The following is a 16,571-nucleotide window of genomic DNA, read 5'->3' on the forward strand; positions in this document are numbered from 1 at the left end:
ATGTTTCTTGTATGACAGCTTGGTAATGAGACACATTTTATAGGCCATCAGTTAGAACTGAACCAGCTGATATTCATTTGCACTAAGTGGCAAATTACTAATGACTGATTTCAGGTGATGTCATGACTTTTGCCTTTTGCATCTACTTTTTCCCTGTGTCATTTCTCATTATTACACTTAATTTATTATTAACTTGATTTATTATCATCTGTGGTTTGATTTATTTGCATGTGTGGATTGGATGGGTTGTTACTGACATCTGGTGAGGATTTCATGCCGATAGCACCTTTAGAAATAGATTTACTTCAAAAATTGGCGACACGTTCAGAACTTATTTTACCAGCTGTATATGGGTTGATTAGTCTTACACTGTGTTTTCTCTTTCTGTGTCAGTGTCATCACTCCTCATTGGTTTATTTGTCCTGAATGAATGTTATGCAGGGGTCGCTGCTAAACCAGTGAGCAGTGTAGCTCAGGATTCAGTCATTAGACCTATTACAACCTCATCTTTGTTTTACAAAAAGCATTCTTTCATTCTGAATACTGAAATATTCAGACTGTATGTTTTATGTTAATTCTTAAGGTGGTTTTATAGGTTAGAGGGCATTTGAGTGGCGGATTGTTTCAGGACTATACAGTATCTCTTTTGAGGAGAGAATTTACCTCTTATTGTTTTGTAAAAAACAACTTTATTATATCTTATCTGAATGTTTTTTATTTATCCAAATTTTTATTATGCAGACTAATCTTATTATTTATGAATTGGGGGGGGGGGGTTCTTAACTTTGCTTGCTTTTCCTTAAAAGAGCTGGAAACCTCGTGATAAATGAGATACACAGGTGTCACTGTAGACGTTAAATTCATGTCAAACATGCCAAAATTTCCACGTTCAATCAAAGAAGTAATATTTAACAAAACAGAGCAATCAGTGAGACAAAAACATTGCCTTCAGTCAACAACTGTTTTTATTCTGAACTATGTGTTTGTTTCTTTCTAACAAACGACACACTGGCTGCTGAATGTTACCGTACTGTAATGGCATTTTATATATATATATATATGCATGAGACAAACCTGACATATCAGAAGGATTTCATTCCAAAATGCAACCTGTTTTTAACAATGTGGGGCAGCTGGATGGGTGAGTGATTAACACACGTGCACTACATGGATAAAAGTAGTGGAGCAGCCAAGGAAACCAAAGCCATGTTTGGAGTTTGACCTTCTGTCATTCTCAAACACTTCCTCCACTTACAGCTGATTGTGGGATATCTATGAGAGAAGAAATGTCACAAACTGCGGCTGTGGCGTCCTGTTACTGCACCGAGCTCAATTTCAGTGAGCTCTCTCCAACAGCACATTCTTTCGGGAATCTTTGTAAAGACAGACGGCATGCTAGCTGCTTTAATTCAACAGTACAGACTTACTCCCAATACTTTTGTCCATGTAGTGTAACCTTAAAGGCTTCTACAGCTGCATGCTGTAATTTCCCAGCTCCCTCTCTTATATTTCCTGTCTAACTCTGGAAAAAAGGCAGAAAATGTTTAATAAAAGATCAACAATTATACTAAAATGCCCTGAAATACTGCAGAACTGAAACTGTAAGCTGGATGTCTCATTTTGGAATGAATATGCTGTTCTACTTGAATATCAGCTGTAAGATGTACGTTATTTCCTTGAAGTATGGTAGCTTAAAAGAATGTCTGTTGTTCTGAAAAAATTAAAAATATCTGCAAGTTATGTGTGGTTGTTGAGTCACTGCGGCATCTGAGCAGTCAGGTGGTTTGGCTGCACCATCCTGAGGAAGATGAGAGGCGCTTTGGGTGCAGGATGAAGTGGAGGGAGGCTCATCTGTCTGTTTACCCTGCAGGCACCAGGTGATCTGTCTTTTCCAGCTCGTCTGTTTTAAAGGAGAAAAAAATGTAGAATCAAATTTTACCGTTTATTTGGTGTAGATATTTACGTGTACACACACGAAACCTGCATAAAACTTGCTCTTGTGATAATATTTGTTCAGTTCAGCTTGGAGTATTAACACTAAATTTAACTAACTGACATGATTTTATGTGTCACTGACTGTCAACAGCTCCTGTGGATTACGTACTACTGAAGTCAGTAAAAAAAATAATTTTCTTAAAGAAATAATCGACACAAATAAATATCAGCATTTAGAAGACATCCCTATACTTCTTGGGGTAAATAAAGTATATTTAATAAAAAAAAATTAAGGGAATGCTCGATCATCACAGTGTGACACAGAATCAGTTAAATTTCAGGGATACCAGTGTGTCCAGTTAGGAAGCAGAAACCACTGTGAATCCTCCTGGTTTGGTACAAATGAAAGCAACTCCATGAGGATGCCGTGACCTCCTGATGTCCTTCAGCGGGACCTGAAGGAACATCATCCAGCAGTCCCGGGTTTACAGTGGGTCAGTAATGGCCTGAGCAGGCATATCGTTGATGAAGGCCAGTCAAGCTGCAGGGTGCTAGACTGTGAGAACAGGACATCAGGGCCCCGTGGACTGCATTTCTGGCAGTTTGATGAAAAATCTGCCCGTGAACAGCCCCACTGGAGGTCATTCTGTGGGGCTGTGGCAGTGCTGTCCCACTTCAGACAATAGTCTGCCCTTCTGCTGCCCTGTCCAGCTCTCCTTGTGCGAAGGCCCATCTCCTGGTATTTCCTTCAGTCTTGAAACTGTATTGAGAGAGACAGCAAAACCTCTGACCACATCTTGAAGGAGTTTGACTACATGTGTAGGTACTGTCTCATGCTACCACTAGTGACAAGGACATGAAATTATAAAGTAGAGGAAAAACTAGAGAAAATCCCCTACAAACACATCCCCTTATTGTCTTATTGTTGCTGCTATCTAACTGGACAGACTGCTGTCCCTGAAGATTAACGGAAACTGTAACATCCATGAAACATACACGCTGCTCCGCTTCCCATCCTGCTGCCCGACACTGCTCTGATCTGTAAAGGCCACGAGGAGCTGATCAGTCCGGTCTTGTCTCCATAGTCCTTCCTCGGCCCCTCTCCTCTTCTTCCTCAGTCTGTATGTGACAGTTTGCAGCAGTGCATTCAGGCTGGACAAGGTGATGTCAGGAAGCTGAACCTCAGCCGATCTCTGCACGGAAAAGAACAAACTCAAAATATGGGACAATGTCTGAAGCTGTGGGGCGGGAGGGACAAAGAATAAAAATGCTGTGCAGTCCCATATAAAGATGGGCATATGCTCATGCTAAATAAGCCCTGACTGGAAGCCTACATTTCCCACAATCCAATCTTTAAACTGCCAACTTCTTTTAGACATTGTCCCAGCTTGCTACATGCTGCGTTTCTTTTCTGATGCTCAACATCTACTATTTCTACAGACTGAGAGGTGCTCCCCCTCAACCCTTCACCTGTGCTAAATCAGTAGACTGCCTCTTTAATGTTTAATACACTTCCATCAAGGACAGGAACCACTATGTTCAGAAAATGTCCCAGTGAATGGATCTGAAACTAACTCACACTCTTGGAGAACAGGGGATTGTCTATCCAGGGCCTGATGTCTGAAGCCTGCGCTGTAACTGCTCCACTGCCTCCATAGCCTTCTGCTCCAAGCTTTGCAGAGCTGGTTGTTGCTTGTTGATGCACAGTGATGGCAGGCAGAGGAGTGAGACAGCCTGAGCTCTGATCAAATGGTTTTGGTTCGCTTATAGGCGGCGGCAGAAATGGAGAAGTCAGTGAGAGTCTTGCTTTGGTTGTTCTCTCTGAGGTTAATCCTGACTGGAGGTCAATTGCGTTTTGTTTCTGTTCCACTAGTTTGCTGACAGATGGGTCTCTGCTGCTGGTTTCTGTTTCCTGTCGACTCATGGAGGTGTTGCTTTCTTCTTTCTCGTCTTCCTCCTCCTGCTCAGTCTCCTTAGCCAAGGTCAAAACCGGCATTAAGTTGACACAAAGCCTCATTATGTTCCCTGATATCTCACATGTAGTCCCGTCCTTATCTGTGGTGGACCTGCTGTCCGATGTGATCTTCTTTATCCTCTTCTTTGACTTCACTGTGCTCATCCTGGGAAATTGCTTCTTTGCTTCTATATTTAGTGGGAAACCTGGTTCTAGTTTTACTATCACTGTGTTGTTCTCTTTCCCCATCTCACTTAATAAATATACATAAAAACACCTTTGACCACCTCCTATGAAATTATTCAGACATATCCCACAAAACTTTATTGCATAAAAAGCTTCCCTCTCTGATCTGTCAGGCTGAACTCCTCTCTCTCCAGCAGCAGTGGGAAATACTGAGAACAATTGGAGGTCTCTGTGGCTGGCCCATTAATTCTGCTGTTATGGTAACGAGCACACAAACTGCTGTCACCTGAACTTTAAGAAGAAAGAAACCAAAGTCAAAGCAGGAATAATGCCTGAGCTCAAAGCTCTCCAACATGGAGGGTTTTACAGATGATGGAGGCGCTTACAGAAATTATGACAGGAATTCTTGTTTGCTGAGGTGGAGCAAAGATCGTCTATGAGAAAGATGCAAAATGACCCACTAAGGAGACGTTTAAAAACAACAACAACATCAAACCATTTTCTTAGAAATAAATCTGAAGGCTTTTTTTCAGCTGCTTTCAAATGTCTTTGTTAAGAATCATATGCACTTAAAATTATAACCTTTAGGTTAAAGTGAATGCTTCAGTTTTAAACAGATACTCACTGGACAATGATAAATTTAGCTTATTTCTACACTCTATTGCATCAACGAATGTTTTAGTAATAGTCAAAAATAAAATGTTTCCAAACAAATTCATGGTCCATGTTTTATCATTCATCCTGAAGTCTTGTGTTATGAAGGATTTGTCCTCCAAATCAGCGGTCCCCAACCCCCGGGCCTCGGACCGGTACCGGTCCGTGAGTTGTTTGGTACCGGGCCGCGAGAGTTGAGGCTCAGGTGTGAAATGTATAGTTTTCAGGGTTTTTATCGGTTTTCAGCGTTATTTTATTATTGTTTTTATCGTTTACTCGGTTTTCCTTGGTCTTTTCACGTGTGTTATGAATAAATTTTCTTTTTTCGGTACCGGTACTAGTTTTATTTTGTTGTATTTATCCGCGACACCTTAAAGGCCGGTCCATGAAAATATTGTCGGACATAAACCGGTCCGTGGCGCAAAAAAGGTTGGGGACCGCTGCTCCAAATGTATTGTATTCATTTATAGTCATGTGAGACTACAAACTATGGACGGAGTGAGTGCTCTCAGTGTTTTCCTCTCTTTGTTTGTGGAAAAGACAACAGCCTACTGTCAAGCTAGCAGTCAGCAGCTAGCTGCTCACCTGATAATCTGTCCGGTTTTTATATTTCTTGTGTCAACTGTATTGATTTATTTTGTTCTCGATCTGTAAAGATACCGACAGTGGGATCTTTCCGCCTATTTTTTCTGGAATAAGATGGTCGTTTTGACAAATAGCAATGAAGAACAGGATTATATGTGAGTAAAAAAAAAAACAAGAATACGAGTCTGTTTCGTTAGCTGGCTGGCTAGCTATTAGCCGGTAAAATAAGTCATATTAACATAAATAGCTAGGTTTATTTTCAGGAGTCGTTGCTTGTTTTAGTTCAGCTGAAATCCTGCAACGTTTCCTGCACATAAAAATTTCAATACACTCTGTAGTTGGTTTTGGTTATTTAAGAGTTAAAGGGCAATTTAAACACTTGTCCTTGTTAGCCTTTTAGCACCTAACTAGCCTTCCTGTAGCGGAGTCTAAAGGTGAGAGGCGGTTCTAATATTCAAAATCCTGTTTTAAGCCAGAAATCGCAACACCGACCATAATAACTAATACGCGTTTTTAAGGTTGCATTGAAACATGTTTCGTTAGGTCTTACTTATTAAACTAAGGTTTGGATGCCAGAGGGAGAGAATGGGCGAACCTAAATAGTCCAGGCACAGATTACATCATATTATGTTGCTAATAACCTGCAGAGCTCAGGCTAAAAATGGCATCAGCATGTTGACAACTGAGCTCACAGGAAGAAGCTCCAGCAGAGGCGGTCCACACAGACACCCACTGACCTACATCTGAAGCTGCTGTGGGATGCTCTGCTCTGTTCTGACCCAGTTACACAGAGAAACCAAAGGAGGAAAAAATCTGCAGCTTTCATGGGTGTATTTTCAGTTTTAGTAGGATAAATGTCATCTATATGCTTTCGTCTTATTTATTCCTCAGATAAGGTGATTACATGGCCATCCATGTAAATATGCGTATTTCAATAGATTTTTACTACAGCTGTTATTACATGTCGTTTCAGGGTGAAATTATTATTGTGCACCTTTACCAGGTGTTGTGCAGGAAAGGCTGTAACACAATAAATAAGTAAATAGTCAGTTATATGTGTTTATCCTGCTAAGGGCTTCTGTGAACCGGGCCTGTTACAGGGTACACCTTGCTTTTACCTTCACATCTGAGCAGTTGGATAGGTTTAAATAAAGCAGCTTGAGGAACAAGTAAGCTGACTTGATTCCCTTGAAATTCCAACAACTCAATCAGATTTTGAGATTGGAAGCTGGAAATTCTTCTGAAAGATATATCAACTCAAACTCACTAAACTGATCCACTGTGCTCTGTTTTTCCAGCCTGGTAGAGGAGCGTAAATGCACCTCATTGCCTAGCTCTCCTGCCAAGCGAGTGTCACCCACCAAAAAGAAACAGTTCTATATCAACCAAGCCATCCGCAACTCTGACCTCACACCCAGGGCCAAAGGCAAGAAGAGCCTCCGCCGACAGGAGAACAGTAAGCTCTCATTTTACGTAAATTAAAAGAACGGCGTCAGAGACTGCAGGCTGAGCAATGCTGGGAAAGCATTGAAAGGATTACTTGGGGGAAGAGTCTCTGTGTGCAAGTTCAAAATGTTTTATAGGATGTATTTGAGGCTCCCGAGGCTGCTGGGCAACATTTTTACAAAGAATTCTGACGTTAGTGGCTTCAATACCTTAGAGGATGAGAAAAACGTTTACATTAGTTATAAAGTCATAAACCTGTCATTGCTTTGCTCATTTATCTCTCTCTAATCTTCTCCTTTGAAAATTAGCACGCTACCTTGCTAATCTCCTTGAGAAAGATGAGTGCTCCAAAGACGATCTGGAGGTTTGCAGCAACCCAGCCATCCCATCCATCTTCTATGAAGTCTGCACCAATGGAAACTATGTAGAGGTACACAAATTAGTGGCATTTGTTGCAAAAGTGCGAACGGCTTAACAAAAGATTTATAATTTCACCGTGTCATGTTCTCAAATTTTATGTACTGTGTGCGCAAATATTTACCTGAGAGGTCCCACAGGAAACTGCTGCTCAAAAACCGTGTTTGTGTGTCCAAAGAAATGTAAACTGTGTGGTTTGGCTTGTGCGAGGTCTCACAGGGCACGGGGTTTTGAAGACCACCTAGAAAGATCAGGAACGCTGACTAATGTCATTTCTTGTCTTGTTGTTGTTTTAGCCGTGGAACGACTTCATGAATTGCTCTGGTGAGGAGCAGGAGAGGCTGCTCTCTCTGTTGGAGCTGGAGGAGGCCAAGAAGAAAAACACCAACCAGCTCCTCAAAGACCAGAGGAATGGTGAGTCTCACCCTTTGAGCCTTTAAAGTGAAGCTGTTTGTCTGACTTTGTCGTCTCTCTCTGCAGTAAATCCTGCCTTCACTGCTCAGGACTGCTTCCAGAGAATCGATCGCAGGTTGCGAGCAACTCTGAGGCGGAAACAGATCCCCATGGTGAGTGTCTTCTCTGCTTCAAATCTCTCACTGTTTGGTCAGTGATTGCATCACTCATGTATTTGAAGTCGTTGTCTTTATAGTAAGTAGGGGTGGGCGGTATAAACGGTATACGGTAGAAACGATATTAATTTGGCCAACGGTAGAGATTTTGACTAAACCGCTCTACCGCGATAGCACATTTTGTTGGTGTCAACAAGCTGCGCCTGTTTTGGTCAAAAGCATTGCAGCGGCTGCAAACAACATCATCTGCAAATTATGCCGGGGAACAGTAATAGCAAAGAGACGAAGCACTTTTGGAATATGAGGAAAGCCAAAAACTGCGCTTTCTCCACTTCCGTACCATTGATTCATTAATGCTGAATTCTCTCGCAGCTGTTCTATTCCCATGTTGTTGCAGTATATTAATGACTAACCTCATATTGTGGATGGATTATCTCAGTTGTTCTCCTGACTGAAGTTTAGTCCGTTTATAGCATCCTGCTATGCAATTGCATTTGTCCTTAACCACCAGAAACCCTCATGTTAACTTTTATCGAGTGGAAAAAAGTTAGCGTTCATCCTTTAGCTTCACTGTGCTAATGATATGCTAACATAGCTGTTTTGCTAGCGATCGATTACATAGCACATCATTATATACCAGCTTGCCCAACTTCAGTAACCCTACAAACGTCACTGCTGTTTAGTTTTCTGTCTTGATTTATGTTGGAAGTGATAGCAGAGCTGTACGTTTTAATTCTTTCAGAAATCTCTCAGTCAGAACATGGTGTATCATGTTTAGGTGAAAACTAGCAAGCTAACTTCCAACTCCGTTGAATTTAATAAATTCTGTTTTCATGGATGCCTGGATATTAAACTTAATTGTTACACCTAATAAAGCAGCAACGCTGATCATTTTATTAAAGATGAAAGAATTTAGACAGTTTTTAACTCTCAGTGATGCCGCAGTGATCGTTTGACTTTGGGACCTGAACCAGACGGAGTTTTGGACCCAGATTACTCCGCGAGGCTCCTGACTACGGTAGCCATAATGCTCCGACAATCCATCAGGCGGTGCGGCTTTATAACTTACCAAAGTCGTACTAAAACATTTTTTGACAGATTTCTGCGCGTCGTGTACCACATAAAATCTGTTTGAGGTCAGTAAGCACAACCAGAATTCATACATAAGGCACACTGTCGATTTTTGAGAAAATTAAAGGATTTTAAGTGTGCCTTATAGTGTGTAAAATACGTTATACAGAAGAAAAGAATATATCGTGATATATATCATTACCGCACATGCTTCAAATTATACCGTGATATGGATTTTAGGCCATATCGCCCAGCCCCAATAGTAAGTTCAACTCATGTTAGTTTTATGCAGAGCCAGTTATCTCTTAACCACCACTGGCAGGTCCTCTTAATAGACCCATCTGCTTGTGGCTTCGTGCTGCAAGAGTTATTTCCTCATTGATTAATCTTCCTATTTTTTATGTTTTATATAATGTTTGAAATTTGTGAAAAAGAGGATGTTCATTAGCCTTCTGTTGTATGAATGTGCCCAATGAAACACTGAAGAAAATCAGAAATTATAAGATACTCCTAATCATTATCAGGGACAAAGATGATGCGCAGGGACATGAGAGCAGGACTCCCTGAGATCGCCTGCTGAAGTTTAGTATTTTTCCCAAACACAAACTATGAATTTTGTGAGATCTGTGGTTTCTGCTTCTCTCAGGGAACGCTGGAAGTTCTGGAGGAAAACCTTCTGAGCTTCTTCAATGCTCAACCTCACTCAGTTTACACAACCAACCTCAGCAGCAGGTAGAAATCCTCTTCTTTCAGTTGGTGTGTCTGTGCTTCTTCAAAAGCTTTTCATTCACTTTAGTCTTTAATTGGTTAGACTTTGATAATGGACAGTGGAATTACACCTGTGGGAAGTGGTCTGGAGAGCTCAGTGGAATGTCATTTGTCAAGTAAAATCTGAGCAAATTACAACCTAGTGATCCTCAGTGCATTGCTTTGGCACCTCATTAATGTGTTAATTAATCTCATCTCAACAATGCTGCTGTTTGGATTGTTCTGACAAACATGCAGGTTGAAAACATGCAGGTAAACCTGCTGTATTAGATTGCATCAAGTCTTTATCGTCTGTCACCATAGCGACAGGAACACAACAGGAACAGGAGAAAATAGCTTACAGCCGGTGGTGAATACACAGTCTCCCTTTGTCGAGATGTGCGGGGAAATTTGTACACTACACAAACGTAGTCAGTTTGAATCAAGTGGGTTAATAACTGTCACATTTCTGTTGTTTGTGTTCGTCAATCAGCTTTGAGAGGCTGCTGCTTCACGCCATCTGCCAGTATATGGACCTCGTCTCTGCAAGTGAGTGGCAATAATGCATAATGGCTCAGTCACACTAGGGTAAAGTTAGGATGGTAGATTGCCAACATGTTGCAGTCTGAGTCTGTCTGTGTCGATGAGCACAACTCTTCTGTGGCGTGTCTCTTTGCAGTAAAGGTTCGACTCAGCCGATTGGTTATTTCAGCTCGTTATATTACTGTGTAAAGGGAAGGTCGCTGAGCGCCTGTGTCAACCTATGAGCTTCTCATTCACTCATTTTATTTCTGTCTGATTGCAACAAAGCAAACAGTATTTAAAAAAAAATATATATATATATTTCTAAGAGAGAGGGTGTAGGCATACCGGGCCCCTATTCCTCATGTTGAATACAATATTTAACCAACCACAAAGTGACAGTACAGCAGAAAACAGTGTTTCATAATGATATTAGTTTTAAACAAACAAAACATGTTAATATTTGAATTTTCTTTTTGAGGGGGGGTAATTTGTTTTTAAGCAAACAAGTAAGTCGGGCTTTTGAAAAAGAAATATTCTTAATTCATAATTAGTTGTACTCAGCTGGAATAACTCATGGACACCTGGAGCCAATCGTGTTTTTTGTTTTTTTGTTTTTTTACTTAATCTGCTGCTCATAGTCAGATGTACTGAATATAAGTGGTGAATATGAATTCCTGTTTATGCAGATTTAAGCTATAATTATAACTCAAGAATTCATATGCTGATTTAAACAATACGGTGAAACTAAACACTCAGCGCTAACACGTTTCTGACGTTAATGCCAAAAAGGAGACTATATTACAGAGTTGGTGACACTAGTCTGGTGTCTGCCTGTTAAAATCCTTGAGTCTTCACTACATATGTGTGCTCTGAGTCTGAACAGACATGGAATTTAACAGCAAATTTCCTTGTTGTTGGGAGTGTTACAGTTGCAAGTATTTACACTCGTACTTCAAGTTTAAAGCCACTTTGTGTGTTCTTAAATGTACAGAATTTTTGAACAGCGTCTTCACGAAATAAAAAATACCAACAAAAGAAAAACGCAATGTATTTTTTACAAAAAAAACCCCAAAACTTACTGGCATGTATCATCTTTTCATCTCATTAAAATTGGAAGATTTTGAGTTTTTATCATTACAAATGCTTCTGTCTTTACATAAGTGTATGAATGTGAGAGTGAATGAATAGTGGAATTGTAAAGCGCTTTGAGGGGTCCCGAAAAGCGCTATATAAATGCAATCCATTATTATTTATTATTATAATCCTACTTATCCAATCCTGGCTGCACCTGCTAAGCCAGTTTAGTTTGTTTCAGTCACATCACAGTGATCAAAGTCTATTTCTCGCTTGTTGGGCCTCCAGGCAGCGACTACAATGGCTTACGTCAGACTGAAGTGGTGAACAAGCAAGAAGAGTTCCTGCCTCCTGGACTCCTGCTGTCTGCCTACCTGGAGCAGATGAGTTGAGGACAGGACCACGCCCATTTCTGGTACTTCCTGCTGCAGACAGAGCTCTGAAATGTAGATATGATGTGCAGTCTTCACACGTTGTTTGTAATAACCACCCAGCTCAAATGTCTGCTTCTCTTTCTCTCTGTCAATTTTCCATAAACTAGATCCAAAAACGCAACAGAATCGATCACTGGAGCGTTAGCTAGGTTAGTTCGTGCTTAAAGTTGAATTTTAAACTGTAGGTTGGGTAATATGTAGTGAGTATACAGCTCAGCAAAGCAGGGTCTGAATACAAAGTCCCATCTGAGGCTTACAAACTGATACCTGTTTGAGGTTGGTAACTTGACCTCTCCTGTCACACCGTTACATTTTCTACCCCACGGTGTGTGTACAAGCAGCACAGGAAATCCAGCTGCTGAATTTTACTAACAGTGGACTTAACACTTGACAAAACAGGCACAGTAAATTACAGCAGTAAGTCCTGAAAGTAATAGAAAGCATACTGTGTAAGGTCTGTGAGTAGTCTGCAGCGCTGTGTGTGTGAAGGTTTTAGGACCGTTCTTAAATGAAATGCATCACCGCCTGAAACAGTAGCCTGCATGAAGCATGAATTTTAATCTCTTTATTACTCACAAGAAAGTACACCTCTTTCATTGCTACTTGCAAATTATAGTTACTCTCTTTCTATTGTGTGTATTATTTAGAGGCAGATTGAGGCTTTGAGGTGGGTCTGAGAAACCCTTACAGTTCAATCAGAGGCATCTTTTGTGACAGCTGAGTAGCGGCTTTATGAGTTCTGCTTCCAGTGCATGTGTGTGCCATGTGGGCATTAGGTTCAGTTTTCTGAATGTGCAGCAGATCGAGCATAGATGCTGACAGACTGCTGCTGTCACTGCACACTGTCAGTGTTATGTCAGTAATAGCCAATATTTAGGATAAGAAACTATATTATTCTATGTTTTGGTGCATCAACGTACAGAGTGCTCTCTCGGTTTACATGAACACACAGCTTTTAACTGCTAACACGGATTCAATGTATACTGTACCTACAGTAAATGGGGGGATAAAACCTGCTGAGCTTTGACTCTCAGGTATGTTAAATCTCAGTATTTGCATCCCTGGAAAATACTTCTGCCTTATGAACACAGTTTCTATGTTTTCTCTGTACAATTTTCTACTTTGTACTGTACTTGGGTTTTGGAAACATGTATCCAGGTTATTTAAGGAAAAAGAGACTTTATTTCTGTTTTCTTTTTATAATGACGGCAGCAGAGTAACAAAACTTGACCTGTTGGTGCATTTTGTCAACAACCAAAGTGTGCGTGTGAAAATCCAACTTCTCAGGCTTTTGACTTGTCACTCTGAATGTCATGTAGTGCTCATTTCTGTGTACTGTGTAGAGCCCAGTCTGTTTTTGAATTATGTTCACCTTGGGGCCCTGTCAAATTTTCCATTACATGTACACATAATTGTGCCAATCATGTTACATTTAATTGACTTGTGCCAACATTTGAATTGAAAATGCCCAAAAAGTTTGAGAGCTTTATACAATAAACTGAAAAATCTTTGTGTATGTGTGCATATTTATAAGTATCGCTGCAACTATTAAATGATTTAAGTTTTTTTTTTCCATTTTCTCATTTTATTATCGTCAGAATGCTGAAAACAAAATCTGTGTAAGTGCTTTAAATAAATGGAAGTTAAAGTGTTCATTCACATTTGTAATATTGACTTAAAATCAGACCTAGTTTTATTCTTGAGATTGTTCTCCTTCTGCTGGCCTAACAGCACAGGTATACGCGAAGGCTAACAGCTCTTCTCCAGCATCATTGCTCCAGTTCAACAACCAAATCTGTGTGAGATTAATATCCTTTTTTATCCATGTTTAAACTGAAATATCATCATGCAACATTATGCCTTTGGACCACTTTTCTAAGGGTAATCATCATAGTATAAAAGTTTTATGTATGTGTTCCTTAATTCCTTCTGGATGAGAAGAGCAATCTTGATGAAACTTTGTATAAAGAAAATTAAATACGTAAATCACATATAAAAAGATTTTATACAAATATATATTTGTACATTTAACAGGTCAGCTGTTCTCCACCACCCCTTTTTCAATCCTGGCCTCTCTTAAGAGTTCTCCCTGCACTGACATGAGTAGCACAGGGGGACAAAACCTTGTGGTCTCTCAGCAGCCTTCAAGTTGCAAAAGAGAAAGAACGCAGAAAATCAGTTGCAGTTCCCAAAACTCGGAAGAATTTTCTCAACAAGAATACGTCAACGCATCAGCCAACCCATCCTCCTCTAAAGATGATCTTGAAATATCTAAAGGGACCCTTTTGGGAGATCACTACGAGGTCGAGGGTTTCCTTGGAGAAGGGCGCTTTGGTATTGTAACCAAATGTCGCAATACAAAAACCAACGAAGTTGTTGCTATTAAAGTCAACAAGAGAAACAATGAAATTCTGCAACAGGCAAAAATGGAAATTTTCATCCTGGAGCAGCTACGAGGCTTGGATGCTGATAGATGCAACATTGTTCAATGGAACGACTTTTTTGTTGAAGGTCACCGCATCTGCTTAAATTTTGAACTCCTCGATCAAAGCCTGTGGCAGTACATGCGGGACCGGGGGAACCGGGTTCTCCCAATAGGAGAAATCAGGACAATGTTATTTCGGCTCGCAAATGCTCTGTTCCACCTGGGTTCTTTGGGAATAGTGCATGCTGACCTCAAACCTGGAAACATAATGGTTGTGGACTGCTATGAGTGTCCCATCAAAGTCAAACTTATAGACTTTGGCTTTGCATGTCCCTGCATCTACAGTGATTCCTGGTGACTGTGTGGGGACGGTTGGTTATAGAGCACCCGAGGTTATGATTGGTAGTCTATTTAATGAAGCAACAGACATGTGGTCCCTGGGGCTGGTAGCTGTGGAGCTTGCTACAGGGCTTCCTTTCTACCCTGCGAGAAACAATTATGATGTTTTGAAATTCATCATACAGACCCAGGGACAGCCACCAGATCATGTTTTAGACTCTGGCTCATACACTGATAACTACAGGGAGTGCAGAATTATTAGGCAAGTTGTATTTTTGAGGAATAATTTTATTATTGAACAACAACCATGTTCTCAATGAACCCAAAAAACTCATTAATATCAAAGCTGAATGTTTTTGGAAGTAGTTTTTAGTTTGTTTTTAGTTTTAGCTATTTTAGGGGGATATCTGTGTGTGCAGACTTCTTCCTGTACCACTGCTTGAAGAAGGTGTCTTCCAGAAACTGGCAGTAGGACTGGGAGTTGAGCTTGACTCCATCCTCAACCCGAAAAGGCCCCACAAGCTCATCTTTGATGATACCAGCCCAAACCAGTACTCCACCTCCACCTTGCTGGCGTCTGAGTCGGACTGGAGCTCTCTGCCCTTTACCAATCCAGCCACGGGCCCATCCATCTGGCCCATCAAGACTCACTCTCATTTCATCAGTCCATAAAACCTTAGAAAAACCAGTCTTGAGATATTTCTTGGCCCAGTCTTGATGTTTCAGCTTGCGTGTCTTGTTCAGTGGTGGTCGTCTTTCAGCCTTTCTTACCTTGGCCATGTCTCTGAGTATTGCACACCTTGTGCTTTTGGGCACTCCAGTGATGTTGCAGCTCTGAAATATGGCCAAACTGGTGGCAAGTGGCATCTTGGCAGCTGCACGCTTGACTTTTCTCAGTTCATGGGCAGTTATTTTGCGCCTTGGTTTTTCCACACACTTCTTGCGACCCTGTTGACTATTTTGAACGAAACGCTTGATTGTTCGATGATCACGCTTCAGAAGCTTTGCAATTTTGAGACTGCTGCATCCCTCTGCAAGATATCTCACTATTTTTGACTATACTGAGCCTGTCAAGTCCTTCTTTTGACCCATTTTGCCAAAGGAAAGGACGTTGCCTAATAATTATGCACACCTGATATAGGGTGTTGATGTCTTTAGACCACACCCCTTCTCATTACAGAGATGCACATCACCTAATATGCTTAATTGGTAGTAGGCTTTCGAGCCTATACAGCTTGGAGTAAGACAACATGCATGAAGAGGATGATGTGGACAAAATACTCATTTGCCTAATAATTCTGCACTCCCTGTATTTCATAAAAGAAAACTACAACGAACAGCGCTGGACATTTAAGACTGAAAGACAATTTCAAGATGAGACAAATTATCAGTCCAAGGACACTCGATACATAAGACTTAACTGTCTCGATGAACTCAAACGACTACTGAACGTTAGCTGTCGGGGAAATATCCAACATTTATCTGTCAGCCTAATCAAACAGATGTTGGCCTTGGATCCAAACCAGTGCATAACACCCTCAGAGGTTCTCCACCATCCCTTTTTCAACCCAGGCCTGCACTGAGTATCACAGGAGGACAAAACCTTGTGATCTCTCAGCAGTCTTCAAAACAGAAAGATCACAGAGAATCAATCTCCAGCATTGCTTCAACCCCAGACAAAAATGACAAAAACACAAACAGGGATTGGAAAAAGGCATTAACAGCAGATATCATTGCAAGAATTAATTAAGCTGCTCCAATAATGATCACTTTGGCTTTTTTTTTTTTTTTTAATTTTCACTCCCCCCACCCCAACCAGTCGCGGCAGATGGCTGTCCCTTTATGAGCCTGGTTCTGTCGAAGGTTTCTTCCTTTTAGAAGGGAGTTTTTCCTTCCCACTGTCACTCATTGCTTGCTCATAGGGAATCAGTTGATGGGGTGGCCAAAACTCTAGGGCAGGAGCCCCCAATCCCAGTCCACGATTGCTGGTGTCCCTGCAGGTTTTAGATGTGTCCTTGATCAACCACAGCTGATGTAAATGGATAAATTACCTTCTCAACGTGTCTTGAAGTTCTCCAGAGGCCTGGTAATGAACTAATCATGTGATTCAGGTGTGTTGACCCAGGGTGAGATCTAAAACCTGCAGGACACCGGCCCTCATGGACTGGGATTGGGGACCCCTGCTCCAGGGGAACTAGCAATTCTTGTGA

The 16,571-nt window shown here is 41.0% G+C and overlaps 2 protein-coding genes across 4 annotated transcripts; one reads left to right on the forward strand and one right to left on the reverse strand.

Annotated features, from left to right (window-relative positions):
• Positions 1 to 723: 723 nt before the first annotated feature.
• Positions 724 to 4,937, reverse strand: LOC120734593. Of its 3 annotated transcripts, XR_005696044.1 has the most exons (4): positions 3,515 to 4,937; positions 2,932 to 3,128; positions 2,283 to 2,695; positions 724 to 1,900 (listed from the first exon to the last, which is right to left on the reverse strand). XR_005696044.1 is itself a non-coding variant. In XM_040033486.1 (3 exons), the coding sequence occupies exons 1-3, from the start codon at positions 4,136 to 4,138 to the stop codon at positions 2,611 to 2,613; spliced, it is 906 nt and encodes a 301-aa protein (XP_039889420.1). In that variant the 5' UTR covers positions 4,139 to 4,937; the 3' UTR covers positions 724 to 2,610. The 3 variants fall into 3 exon arrangements, 2 of the variants coding, with proteins under 2 accessions (XP_039889420.1, XP_039889411.1); XM_040033486.1 differs by having other exon boundaries at positions 724 to 2,695; XM_040033477.1 differs by lacking the exon at positions 2,283 to 2,695 and having other exon boundaries at positions 948 to 1,900.
• Positions 4,938 to 5,256: 319 nt separating this feature from the next.
• On the forward strand, positions 5,257 to 13,252 carry r3hdm4 (R3H domain containing 4). The gene is made up of 8 exons (XM_040033519.1): positions 5,257 to 5,469; positions 6,613 to 6,770; positions 7,069 to 7,190; positions 7,474 to 7,591; positions 7,658 to 7,743; positions 9,464 to 9,549; positions 10,058 to 10,113; positions 11,452 to 13,252. Exons 1-8 carry the CDS (start codon positions 5,429 to 5,431, stop codon positions 11,553 to 11,555), a joined length of 771 nt encoding a protein of 256 aa, XP_039889453.1. The 5' UTR covers positions 5,257 to 5,428; the 3' UTR covers positions 11,556 to 13,252.
• The last annotated feature ends 3,319 nt before the right edge of the window (positions 13,253 to 16,571 follow it).

This window comes from Simochromis diagramma, unplaced genomic scaffold, assembly GCF_900408965.1.
Source record: "Simochromis diagramma unplaced genomic scaffold, fSimDia1.1 OVJJ01000334.1, whole genome shotgun sequence".
Taxonomy (NCBI): Eukaryota; Metazoa; Chordata; class Actinopteri; order Cichliformes; family Cichlidae; genus Simochromis; species Simochromis diagramma.